Genomic DNA, 13,927 nt, shown 5'->3' with positions numbered 1-13,927 from the left:
CTAAAAAGACACTTATTTTGAGAAAGAGCGAGTAAGTTGTGCAGTTACTAATTGGACTCGGTTGGTAAACAGAATTTTGAGACCCCACTTTCAGAGGCACTGTTCAGAGAGTCTAGTTGTTCTTGCCAATCACCGGCCCTGCATGTGTACTCCCTAAAGAGATACTCCCTCCTATAACTATTATAAGCATAATAAAAGCCACCAGTTTCTAGTATCCACCCATTAGAAGTTTTTAAGGATCACATTAAGTGTGTTTCTAGTATCCACTTATTTGACAACCATATGTTATAAATGAAATACATTGTTTTTCATAAATTTCTCTAAATTAAAAATAATTATCCAAATAAAAATAAATTAAACTCGTATATTGCACATGAAACATATTTACTATAATATATTATATATTTGATGTAGTTGATTAAAATTTCTTAAAATGAGTATAATATTTCCTTTCATATATTTACTATCATAATAAAAATTTCTGTTGAAATTGATGCACATTTCTAGAACATTCAAGAAAAAAATAAAAGACAATGTTTATACAAAACTATAATAGTCTAATTAAAGTTCCTACATATTTTTAGATTGTTCCAATAAATTTTAGATTAACTAATAACCTAGAAAGTTCTATGTCAATGCAATGTCGAAAAGACAAACAAAAGCCTAGATAGTTCTATTCTAGAAATATCCTCAAGCACCTATAGATAGACAAGCATACGTGTAATTGTATTTAAGCCTTTAAGGTCCAATATCAATAACACTGAAGGCTTCATCATAATATTACTCTCCTCCTGCAACAAATTGATTACTTATGTATTATCATGCTCCGATACTAGCTCACACACTACTTTCTACTATCTTTCAACTATCAACCAAAGCTCTTTACACTATCCAAATACATTCTAAACTATCACTACTACCTCAAATACCAACAGTGGTATCAGAGCTACGTTCGGTCATTCACAGGGCGTAGTAAACTATTTCTTCTTGTCACCGACTATTTTATTAAAACTAGAAAATGAGGTCTCTGACTCAAACACAGAGGAGTGCAGGTAGCTACACGACCCGACTCTGTTTGAGTTAAAACCCAAAACTAAAAATGAAAGAGACTTAATTTCAAGCACAACTGATGCCGTAAACCTATGGCAAATAAGGCTCGAGTTCTCATAAAGCACAAGTCCAGGCGATAAAAAAATTGAGACCTGTGACTTTGGAGGCTCAACTTGAGTACAAGCCTAGGGAGACAAATACATCTACTAAAGCAAGATAGAGTCCTTGTCAAAATTCTTCTACAAGAATGACAACGAGACTCATAAACAACTAAGAAGCAATAGTTATCTCTGTCAGAACTATTCAATAAGAAGGACAAGGAGATTCACATGCAATTAGACAACAAAAGTGGTCCTTGTTAGAAGTCTTTAACAAGACAAATAAGGAATATCACAAGCGCAACTAAGGAGAATGAATGGTTCTCGTCAAAAGCCTTCAATAATGATGAGAAAGAGTTTAATAACAATCATTGTGACAAGTAGCGTGAAAAAGTTGAATCCCGGTGAAGGTAATGCTTTTAAAAATATAATATATTGCTCAAAAGTATCAATGGAGGAGGAGATAGCTTCACAAATTCACATTTGAACAATTATGGACTACACTTGGAGTTATGGAAATATGCATCAAGGAGGAGTGTTGAAATTGATGCACATTTCTAGAACATTCAAGAAAAAAATAAAAGACAATGTTTAGACAAAACTAGAATAGTCTAAAGTTCCTACGTGTTTCTAGATTGTTCTAATAAATCTTAGATTAACTAATAGCCTAGAAAGTTCTATGTCAATGTAATGTAGAAAAGACAAACATACGTATAATTGTATTTAAGCCTTTAAGGTCCAATATCAATAACATTGAAGGCTTCATCATAATATTACTCTCCTCTGATTACTTATGTGTTACCATGCTCCGATACTAGCTCACACACTACTTACTACTATCTTTCAACTATAAACCAAAGTTCTTTACACTATCCAACAACATTCTAAACTATCACTACTACTTAAAATACCAACAATTTCAACCAAATTTCTTTTCATACCTGTATTAAATCTAATAAGGAGTATTTCATGCTCTTAATTATCCCTTACAAATATAATTATAGTTAATTAATAATATAGTTAATATTCAGATTTTAATTATGATTAGAATATATTTCCACCATGTCGTGGCAATTTTTTTATGGTTTAAATATGTTTTTAGTCCTTATAAATATGCGATCCTGTATTTTTAGTCCCTATAAATTTTTTCTTCAATGAATGGTCCTTATAAAATTTTTATGCATGCAATTTCAGTCCATGCTATTTTCTAAAATTTTAAAAACTGTTTAATTACCCTTTAATTTTTAAATTTTTGAATAATTTTTTTATATATATTTAGAATACTGTAAAATCTTTATTTACCAAGTTTTAGAAATTTTTAAAACGGGAAGAATTAAATATGAATTTTTCAAATTTCAAAAAATAATGATAAAAGTAATAAAAATTTCAACTTAAAAATTAAATTTTGAGTTTCTTTTTTTTCCAGGAACTTTTTAAAACATTATGAACATGTCTGCAAAATAATGATTCTAAAATACACATTGGTTTGATAGTAAGGACTGAAACTAGGTGCATAATAATTTTATAAAGACAATTCATAGAAGGAAAATTTTATAAAGACTAAAAATATGGTTGCATATTTATAGGGACTAAAAACGTATTTAACCTTTTTTTTTTTTTTTATTATGGCAATTTCATATATAAAAGAAAAATAAGTACATTTAACCACGACACAATCACATTTCCACTAAACTAGGAAATAAACAGAATTGGTCAGATGCCACTAAATAAAAATAAACTCATTGGTCAGAAGTGATAAAAACCGAATTGGTCAGAAGTGGAATAACTAAAACATAGGAATGACTAATAATTTAAAATACTGAATCAATCCCACTCTCTTAAAGTGTAGGAAATACTCATTAATATATATATATATATTCTTCACGATTACAAATTCTAATGGATTGATATAACAACAAGCTCTAATATATTTTCTTCTCTAATATACACTGTAGAAGTTTCTTCAGCTTTCGGTTTGGTGATAATAACCCACCCTCATCTCTTTCCTTCTCTAATATATTTTATCTCTGGAATTCGTTCCCCTTCTATCAGTATGACAGTACAATCAAAATTTATTCCTGAGGATATAACTTTTCATGTTTTATCAAAGTTGCCTTTGAAATCATTAACTAGATTTTGTTGCGTTGATAAGTATTGGTCTCTCTTGTTTGATAACACTACTTTTATGAACATGTTTCGAAAGAGTTTTTTAATGAAGAATAATTCTAATTTCAAAGACACATCTAACCTTCTGCGTTATAGTAGACCAATGCTTGGTTATAACCCATGTCAATGTGGAATGTATTCTCTATCAGGTGAAAAATTTGAGAATATGGTGCGTTTAGATTGGCCAGATATATTTTGCATTCCTAATAATAACATTTTTGGTTCAACTAGTATAAATGGCATTCTTTTTATTTATTTTGAAGATATTAGAAGATTTGCATTATGGAATCCAGGTACGGATTGCAAACTCATTCGTCCAAGTCCTTTGTCTAGTGATCCAATTAGGCGTAGCAGGATTTTTGTTTTTGGGTTTGGTTATGATAGAGATGATTGTAAGGTGATTCAACAAGTAGAATTTTTAGACGACCCCAACAAGAATACAATTGCAACGTGGGAAATATATAGTGTGAAAAACAACACTTGGAAAATCCTTGATATAAATATGCCAGCATATCTTTATGAATATGAGTATGGGCTTTATTTGTATAATGATGGAGTGTGTCATTGGTTGTTATCACTTAACAATGATGTTTATTTGGTATCATTTGACATGACTAGTGAGATCTTTTTTAGAACATCCATACCCTCAGACACGTATGATGTTGATTATAGACAATTAGCTGTATTAAATGGGTCAACAACAATGATTTCAGTTAACGAAAGAACTACTACTTTCCATATATCAGTTTTAGGTGAAGTTGGAAGAAACGATTCCTGGATCAGTCTATTCATTTTTAAGTCCTTGCCTTATGTTGGCCGGCCCATTGGAGTGAGTAACAATGGTCACATATTCTTTATAAAAAGTGACGATGAGCTAGCTTGGTTTAATATGAGTACAGAAAAGATTGAAAAGCTCGGTATTAAAGGAGGTTCTCTCTGTCAGATGATAACTTATAGGAAAACTTTTCTGCCAATTGACCTAGAAAGGTAACTAACTTTTTCTTATTTTGACATCAAAGATCCTTGAGTATGATTGTTATATGATTTTCTTCAAATTAATGTCAGCCAACAAATTGTGTATATGTTTACAGTGCTATTTTATATATTAATATGTGTGAATGTTTTTTTAACAGTTTATGGAGTGAATATTTCTTATGTGTGAATATTTCCTATGTGTGAATATTTCCTAGATCTTTTTTTCTTATGTGTGAATATTTCCTAGATCTTTGTTTTATGACCAAGTACCGGACACCATAGATTCCGATCGGAAGAGGAAGAAAACTTCGATTTCCGCTGCTGAGGAAGAAAGCCGACACAAGAAGAAAGAAGCAAAAGTGTCTTCGTCCGGACGTGGCGGCGGTGATGTTAGAGCTGAGGAAGAAAGCCGGCACAAGAAGAAAGCAAAAGTGTCTTCGTCCAGACATGGCGGTGGTGAGGTTAGGGCTGAGGAGGAAAGCCGACACAAGAAGAAAGAAGCAAAAGTGTCTTCGTCCAGACGTGGCGGCGGTGATGTTAGAGCTGAGGAAGAACGCCGGCACAAGAAGAAAGCAAAAGTGTCTTCGTCCAGACATGGCGGCGGTGAGGTCAGGGCTGAGGAAGAAAGCCGACACAAGAAGAAAGAAGCAAAAGTGTCTTCGTCCAGACATGGCGGCGGTGAGGTTAGGGCTGAGGAAGAATGCCGACACAAGAAGAAAGAAGTAAAAGTGTCTTCGTCCAGACATGGCGGCGGTGAGGTTAGGGCTAAGGAAGAAAGCCGACACAAGAAGAAAGAAGCAAAAGTGTCTTCGTCCAGACATGGCCACGGTGAGGTTAGGGATGAGGAAGAAAGCCGACACAAGAAGAAAGAAGCAAAAGTGTGTTCATCCAGACATGGCGGCGTTGAGGTTAGGGATGGGGAAGAAAGCCGACACAAGAAGAAAAAAGCAAAAGTGTCTTCGTCCAGACATGGCCGCGTTGAGGTTAGGGCTTCACACATACTGATCAAATACGAAGGTTCTAGAAGGAGAGCTTCGTGGAAAGATCCAGAAGGTTATTGTTCTGGACTGGGCCAAGGCTAGGCCCAACACCGCTTTCGGCCCAATAAGCCTCAGAGGCCCATGTATAGTTCATGGCCTTCCGACACGCCTTGCTCGGCACCAACACCGCGCTCGGCGTTCATTCTCCCCCGGACATCATCCTTGCCGAGGACCCTGCTCCGCGCAGGGCTCCTTCATATCCAATCCTCCGAATAACTCGGATCCCACGTGGCTCCTAAAAGACCGCGTCTTCCCTTGGACTTCGGAGCGGTTAACCAGGACAGAGGGCATACACGCACCTCCGATATTTCCGCTCAGGAAACCTGGCAGTCTCCTAGTTGGGCTTGGGAATCCAACCCAATAGCGAGATCATGGCCCAGCGCTGGGGGCTATATATACCCTCTTCAACTAGAGGGTCAGGTATTCAATTCTTACTCACTTTAGCTAGTACTTGCGCTCCTCTGCTCGTCAACTTACTTTGGCATTGGAGTACCTTGCAGGTACACCCCCCCCTCCTCCTCCTTCCTAGAAGATCCAGTCCGAGCAGCCTACGACGATTCTTCTGATCAGGTACGATCAGTGGCGCCGTCTGTGGGAAACTTGCTTCCCCATCTTTAAAGAACAAAGATCAAAGCTAACCATCACCAATCGTCATGGCTGACAACAACAACATCCCAAGCTCTGACCCTTTCCTCCTTCAAGAGCTGATCGAGGAATCCTCCCGCGAGCTAGCTAATCATCGTCGGGGGAGTCGTCGGCGACAAAGCTCCGGGCATGAAACCCAGGACACCCAGCTGCTGCAGGTCCTACAACAGGTCCAGAATGTTGACCATGTTCCTCCAGAAGGGCACGTTCAGAACGGCGAACCGATCCGAACGACCAACGTGCCGGAACATGCCCAGAATGTGAATGAAACCGACCCTCGCGACGGGCAACATGCTTCCTCATTCACCCACACCTCCGAGAGGCAGAGAGCCCGTCATGGAGAAGAAGAGGAGCCGCTCAACATTCCCGAAGGCACTGACCCCATTACCGTCCGCTTGCTCAAGGAAATACAACTGACCAACAGCCTCCTCAGAATTCAGGATGACCGAATTCACGAGCTGGAAAGACAGCGGCGACGTCGCCCTTCCCCACGGAGGCGCTACAGGTCACGCTCCTATTCCTCCTCGCGCTCACCGCCGAGAAGATACCGTCGGCGTTCCCCGTCCTCTTCAAGGTCTCCCCCGAGAAGACATCGCCGCCGGAGGACTCGTTCCCGTTCTCCACACAGAAAGAACAGGAAGAACCAGAAACCTGAAACCGCCGAACAAAGAAGCCCCTCCCCCGAACAGGGCCGTCGGGGTCCCTCCAAAGCAACGACGGGTAACAACCAAGAAGATCCCCGACGAAACAGGCACTACGATTCACCAGGGCCGAGCGACGAGGAGGACTTCCGCAGCCCCTTGTCCGCTAGTATACGGAGAGCCCGCCTCCCTCGGGGGATGGAAAAACCGCCAGCATTGGACCAATACGACGGAACCACTGACCCCGACGACCATATCCGGAGTATCGAAGCGGTCATGGACTATCACGTCGTCAGAGGCTCGATCAAGTGCCGCATTTTCCCGACCACCCTCAGGAAGGGAGCGATGAATTGGTACAGGAACCTCCCTTCGAACTCCATCCATTCTTGGACCGAGCTCAAAGAACTCTTCTTGAGCCACTTCACAGCCTCCCGACGGCAACCGAAATCGGAAGCCAATCTCGAGGCCGTAGTCCAAGGACCCAACGAGCCTCTCCGAGATTACCTTGAAAGATTCAACAAGGAGGCCGTCCAAGTGCAGACAAAAGACTACATGAAGAGGTACATCTTGGAACGAGGACTTCTCCCCGGCAGTGACTTCAAGAAAGCTATTAAGATCGAGAAGGTAAACTCGATGAATGACCTCCTCAGCAAAGCAAAGGTATTCATCGATTTTGAGGAAGGCGAGGCAGCCGCAATCAGAGCCCCGAGGGGCAGTGGCGCCGCTCGCAGCTCAAACCTCGAAGACTCGGGGTCGCGCCGAGGACAAGACAAAAGAAGGGACGACCGGGCCCGAGATGTCAAAGAACGGCGAGGACCAGCAGGGCGTTTCAACGACTACACTCCTTTGAACACCTCCCGGGAGAAAATCCTGTCCGACTGCCAGAACGCCGAGTTCAAGAAATCCAACATCAGGCCCCCGAAGTCAAATCCTACAAGACCGGGGACGGACAAGTCCAAATACTGCAAGTACCACAAGAGTCACGGGCATATGACCGACGAATGCGTACATCTCAAAGATGCCATAGAGACCCTGATCAAAGAGGGCCACCTGGCAAAATACACCAAGAAGGGAGAACCCTCCAGAAGAGACATCCCTCGAAACTCTGACGAGGGGAACTCACCAGACAGCAGACCGCTCCAAGTCGCGCTGTCCGTAACCCGACCGGAAGACTTCATCCCTTCAGTCGGCGTGACGACCGCCCTCAGCACCTGGGAACATTTCCCCACCGCAATGGTCATCTCCAACGGCGGCGACCCCGGCTCTCTCACCGTCAGTTCGGTCAAGAGAAAGTTCGACGAGCTACTCAGCGCCAATGCAGATCTCGGCCCTACTCTTCGGAAATTCCGAGGAAAGTCAGAGCCAATCACTTTCTATCTCGAAGAACTGCCCGGCGGAGCTCCAAATGCCACCATTCCCCTTCTCGTCCGAGCCAGAATGGCAAACTTCGATGTGCGACGGGTCCTGGTAGATGAAGGCAGTTCAGTCGACATTATGTACTCCCACCTCTTCCAAACACTGCAGCTGGACGACTCGCACCTCACTCCCTATGTGGGTTCCGACCTCCAAGGTTTTAACGGAGCCACCACCAAACCATGGGGCTACGTCGAGCTGATTGTCACCTTCGGGGAAGGGGAAGCGTCCAGACAAGTCAAAACCAGGTTTCTGGTAATCGACTGCAAAACATTGTACAACTGCATCATCGGACGCCCAACACTGGCCGAGCTAACTGCCGTGCCCTCCACAGTCCATCTGAAGATGAAGTTCTACACGAGGACAGGGAAAGTGGCCACCATCAACGCCGACATTGAAGCTGCGAGAAGGATCTTCGATGCATCCGTCAAAGGACTAGAGCTGATCGCTCCTCCGACCAGCTCCAACAAGAAACCAAGAGCCGAAGATAAGCGTCCTCGGGAAGATCAGGTTCCAACGGCCAACGTCAGCTCAGTCGACCTCGATGCAAGGTTCACACAAGAAGAACTGAAGACCGGGGAGGAAACACAATCGAATCCCGTCCGACCTGTTCCCGACGGAGACTTCGAGCTGATCCCCCTGGGAGACAACCCCAACAGAGCAGTGAAGATCGGCAAGGGTATCCCTGACCTGCCGAGGAAGCAACTCATAGCCTGCCTTCGAGCCAATGCCGACCTGTTCGCCTGGAGCGCCGCAGAGATGCCCGGACTCGACCCTGAGGTCGCCTGTCACCACCTCTCCATCAATCCAACCGCCAAGGCCGTAGTACAACGTAGGCGTCGGCAGTCTCCCGAGAAAGCAGAGGCTGCCGAGAAAGCTGTAAAAGACCTCCTAGAGGCAAGTTTTATTTCCGAGGCCAAGTACTCAACTTGGCTCTCAAATGTTGTACTTGTTAAAAAATCTAATGGAAAATGGAGAATGTGTGTTGATTATACTGATGTTAACCGGGCATGTCCAAAAGACGCCTACCCTTTACCTAATATTGATAGACTGGTCGACAACTCGGCCGGCTATAAACTGTTGTCCTTCATGGACGCTTATTCTGGTTACAACCAGATTCCCATGGCGAAATGCGACAAGCAATGCACGGCTTTCATGACCGAATCGGGCAATTATTACTACAACGTAATGCCCTTCGGACTCAAAAACGCCGGGGCAACCTACCAGCGGATGATGAACAAGGTCTTCCGAGGGGAAATCGGCGACACACTCGAGGTGTATATGGACGACATGATCGTCAAATCTCGAGAAGACTCCGACCACACACTACATCTCGAGCGGGTCTTCAAGCAGGCCAGGTCCTGCAGGATGCGCTTCAATCCGGAGAAGTGTACCTTCGGAGTACGGGCAGGCAAATTCCTCGGTTTCTACTTAACAGAACGAGGAATAGAAGCCAACCCTGATAAGTGCCGAGCATTCTCAGACCTCCCTACCCCCACCAATAAAAAATCCATCCAAGTACTAAACGGAATGCTCACAGCATTGTCCCGCTTCGTCGCGAAATCCGCCCAGCATGCACTTCCATTCTTTAAGCTTCTTCGGAAAGAAGCAGCTTTCGAGTGGTCCGAGGAATGCGAACAAGCATTATCCCACCTCAAACAAGTGCTCTCCAAACCCCCGGTGCTATCCCGACCAGACAGCAACGAGGTTCTCTATCTCTACTTGGCCGTCTCTGGCGAGGCAGCCAGCGCGGCCCTGATCCGAGAAACGGAAGACGGGCAGAAGCCAGTGTACTTCACTAGCAAAGCCTTACAAGGACCCGAGGTCCGCTATCAACAGATAGAAAAAATCGCGCTGGCCCTAATAACGGCCGCCAGAAGACTGAGGTACTACTTCCTTGCCCACACTATCGTCGTCCGGACAGACCAACCGATCAAACAGCTTCTCAGCCGACCAGACATGGCCGGAAGGATGCTGAAATGGTCCCTCGAACTGTCCGAGTTCGACATACAATACGAGGGCAGGAAAGCGCTAAAAGCCCAAGCACTCGCCGATTTCGTGGCCGAGATGACGACGATCTCCAACTCCCTAACACCCACCGTGAATAAGTGGACCATCTACGTAGACGGTGCCTCAAGCCACGCGGGCAGCGGAGCTGGGATCATCTTGGAGAACGACGAGGGACTCGTCATCGAAGTATCCTTAGTCCTCTCCTTCGCCACATCGAACAACCAGGCCGAGTACGAAGCCCTCCTAGCGGGCCTACGCCTTGCAGAGGACGTAGGCGCTCGGGAAGTCATGATTTATACCGATTCACAACTGGTCGCGTCGCAAGTTAGCGGCGATTACCAGGCCAAAAACGACACACTAGCCGAGTATCTGTCGCTCGTCAAAGAAAAGATGAAAGGGTTCGCGAAGGCAGACGTCGCACACATCCCTCGGGAACACAACTCGAGGGCCGACCTCTTATCCAAGCTCGCAAGCACGAGAAAGAAGGGAGGGAACAAGTCGGTGATACAGGAAGTCTTGTCCGATCCAAGCGTAGCCAAAAACGCGCCGGCCATACAAGTGTTTGCCATCGGAGACGACCATTGCTGGATGACTCCGGTATACAAATACCTCATGAACGACGAACTCCCCGATGATCCGAAGGAAGCTTCAGCTATTAAAAGGAGAGCCTGCTCGTACACAGTCATTGAAAATAAACTCTATCGGCGCGGCTTCTCCATTCCCCTTCTCAAATGCATCGACGACTCGCAGGCAATGGAAGTACTGCAGGAGATCCACGAAGGGATTAACGGCCAGCATCTCGGCGGCCGGTCGCTGGCAAGGAAAGCCCTCAGAGCCGGCTACTATTGGCCGACCATGCAGCAGGACGCCAAAGAGCACGTTCAAAAATGCGACAAATGTCAGCGGCATGCCGACATGCACCTAGCTCCCCCCACCGAGCTCAAATCCCTCTCCTCTCCTTGGCCTTTTTCCACCTGGGGAATGGACCTCCTCGGCCCTTTCCCGGTCGGCTCGTACCAGAATAAATATCTCGTGGTCGCCGTCGATTACTTCACGAAATGGATAGAAGCCGAGGCGCTTGCCAAGATCACATCTCAAAACGTGCTCCGTTTCTACAAACGAAACATACTTGCCCGGTTCGGGGTCCCTCAGGCCATAATCACCGACAATGGCACCCAGTTCACTGACAAAAAATTCCAAGAGTTTGTGGCCAAGCTTGGCACGAAGCAACACTTCACCTCAGTCGAGCACCCTCAGACGAACGGGCAGGCCGAGGCGGCCAACCGAGTCATCCTCCGAGGATTAAAGAGAAGACTCGGCGAAGCCAAAAAAGCCTGGGTCGAGGAACTACATAGTGTACTCTGGGCGTACAGGACGACGCCTCATTCGAGCACAGGCGAAACTCCTTTCCGACTAACTTACGGCACCGAAGCCGTAATTCCCGTAGAAATCCGAGAGCCTTCTCGGCGCACCGAATTCCCCCTCGAGGAAGAACTTAACGACGAGGCCATGAGGGAAGAACTCGATATGGTAGAAGAGATTCGAGCAGGGTCAGCCCTCCGAGAAGCTAAACTAAAACAGCAAATAGCTCTTCGCCATAACGCCAAAGTTATAAAGCGCGAATTTGAAATCGGCGCCCTAGTACTTCGCAGAAACATGAAAGACTCACGCGAAGGCAAGCTAGCCCCAAACTGGGAAGGCCCGTACCGAGTTTATGACAAAACCGAGAACGGCGCCTACTACCTCGAGAATCTTCTCGGTGAAAAACTTGCTCGACCCTGGAATGCTGAAAAACTCAGACGTTATTACAGTTAAACATAAGCTAAAACGCCCGGCCCCCGACCAAACTCAGGTAACGGACGGGCACGGAGCCACGTCGTCGGTACGGACGTGAGTGTTCCACGACAGCAACGATCGGTTCCTCTCGTCGGATAGACGGACCGACCCCTCGGCGGATTCTACACCTAGACCCCCCGTGGAAGTACCTGCATGGCAGAACCCCAGCTCGCGATGGGATCGTTCACGCCGCGAACGCTTGGCCGCAACCGCGGTCTCGCGCTCGCTAAAAGCGCATACCTGCTCTGCGCACCCGGCCCGTACTCAACACGCCCGGGCAATCAATCTAGGTCGAGCATAGCCCACAAAACCAATAATATCACAAGTATACTGGTGACTCTCCGGCACGTCCGAGCATAAGTCATCGGTCACCTAGAACAACCGCAAAATACTTTAAGTTCAGAGGAAATACCTCGTCATACAAGCACGGCAGGAATGTTATCGAAAAGAACAAACATACAGTGATAACGCCGAAAGTAAAAATAAACAGATATAAGCAAGAAGAATTGTAAGACATTAAAATTGCCGACCAACTTGGCCGGCGATGTCAAAGGTTACAATCATTACCGGGCACGCAGGCCCCAAAAATTATCCGGGCATAGCCCAACAAAAAGAATGGCACGCAGGCCGAGAAAAACGGACACGCAGGCCCGGAACTACACTTTCTACTCTTCACTCCCCGGGGACTCGGGCACCAACACGCCATCTACGATCCTCGAAGAGAGCCCGACATTATCCTCCTTCAAACCAGGGTTCAGAAGCCTCAGCTGGTTAAGAGCACGCTCGAAACCGACGTCGGCCATGTCGGCCAGGCTTATCTTCAGGCTTTCTATCTTCTCCGCAAACTCAGCCCTGGACTTCAGAGCTGCCACATCCGGCGACTCGTCAGCCGAGGGAGCCCATTCGAGTCGAAGGTCAGCCAGCTTCTTCTTCTCAGCCACGACCTCCGCATCTTTCTGCTTCAGGGCCGCATCGACCTTCTTCCTCAACTCCTTGCGCTCGACCTCCATGGTCTTCACCTTGTCCTCGGCCACCTTCTTAGCCGCCTCGGCCTCCTTCAGGGCCTCGGTCGAGCCCGAACCTCCACTAGCCAACACTTGGGCCATCTCCAAGACCCTCACCACGGCGGCACTGTCGCACGCCAACTGTTTCTGAAGAGACGGGGGATCCATATCACTGATCCGACGAGCTTCATCCGGTGAGGTAGCCAAGGGGAACTTCTCAAAATAGCCTCCATCCTTGTAGCAAGAAGGCAACACGAAGGCGCGCCCGGGACCCAGGTTCGACTGATCCGGACGTCCCCCCTCGGAAGCACGAGGTCTCTTGGGTAACCTCTCGTCGACATGAATCTTGTGAGGGGAGCCTGCCGAGCCTGAGTTCTCTCCAGCTCCGGTACCCTGGTTCCTCTTCTTCTGATTCTTCCTCGCATCCAATGCTTGTTTCAGGATATTATCCTCCTTCTCCGGCATAGCCTCTGCAAAGAAAAAATAAACGAGTTAGCAAAATACCGGACAGAGATCACAAAGCAAGGGGAATAGACACAACCTAACAACGCCCAGGTCTCCTCGGGAGTCCGACAAGCTAGCAAAGCCTTGGTATTAATAGGCCGCTGCTCCGTGATCGGCACCCCGTCCTCGTTCAGTATGGGATCTCCATTCCTCGTCACCCAACGAGACAGGGTAAAGCTATCTACATATTTGCAGAGGACCGAGTACGACTCCCGGTCTTGCTCATCCAAGTCATCGTCCTCCCAAGCGTAGTATTTCGGAGGAGACGCAAAATGACCCTTCCACCAGAAAAACGGAAACGTCGTGCAGAACTCCTTTACTTCTTGCCCATATTCATCCCTTACTATCTCCCCCTCGGCATCCCGCTCGGCCACCATATCCGACACCGAAGAATAGGCCGTTGGACTTAGGGGGCGGACAACGAAGTATCGATCCTTAAAACCCTTCACGGAGTCAGTATACATTCCGAAGAGTTTACGCTCGGCGTTCCTGAACGAAACCCAGCTATACCGCCCGTTTGACGCCTGCCGTTGAACACGAAAACA

At 46.2% G+C, this 13,927-nt stretch overlaps 1 protein-coding gene across 1 annotated transcript; it reads left to right on the top strand.

Annotated features, from left to right (window-relative positions):
* The first annotated feature begins 5,354 nt into the window (after positions 1–5,354).
* On the top strand, positions 5,355–13,705 carry LOC131595762 (uncharacterized). Its single transcript, XM_058868227.1, has one exon. The coding sequence runs from the start codon at positions 5,983–5,985 to the stop codon at positions 11,851–11,853; it is 5,871 nt and encodes a 1,956-aa protein (XP_058724210.1). The 5' UTR covers positions 5,355–5,982; the 3' UTR covers positions 11,854–13,705.
* Positions 13,706–13,927: the final 222 nt, after the last annotated feature.

This window comes from Vicia villosa, linkage group LG4, assembly GCF_029867415.1.
Source record: "Vicia villosa cultivar HV-30 ecotype Madison, WI linkage group LG4, Vvil1.0, whole genome shotgun sequence".
Lineage (NCBI taxonomy): Eukaryota > Viridiplantae > Streptophyta > Magnoliopsida > Fabales > Fabaceae > Vicia > Vicia villosa.
This window is presented reverse-complemented; position numbering and strand designations above follow the sequence as displayed.

Excerpts from the sequence above, each read along its gene's own strand:
- LOC131595762 (XM_058868227.1), top strand. The coding sequence starts at position 5,983 with ATGGCTGACAACAACAACATCCCAAGCTCTGACCCTTTCCTCCTTCAA.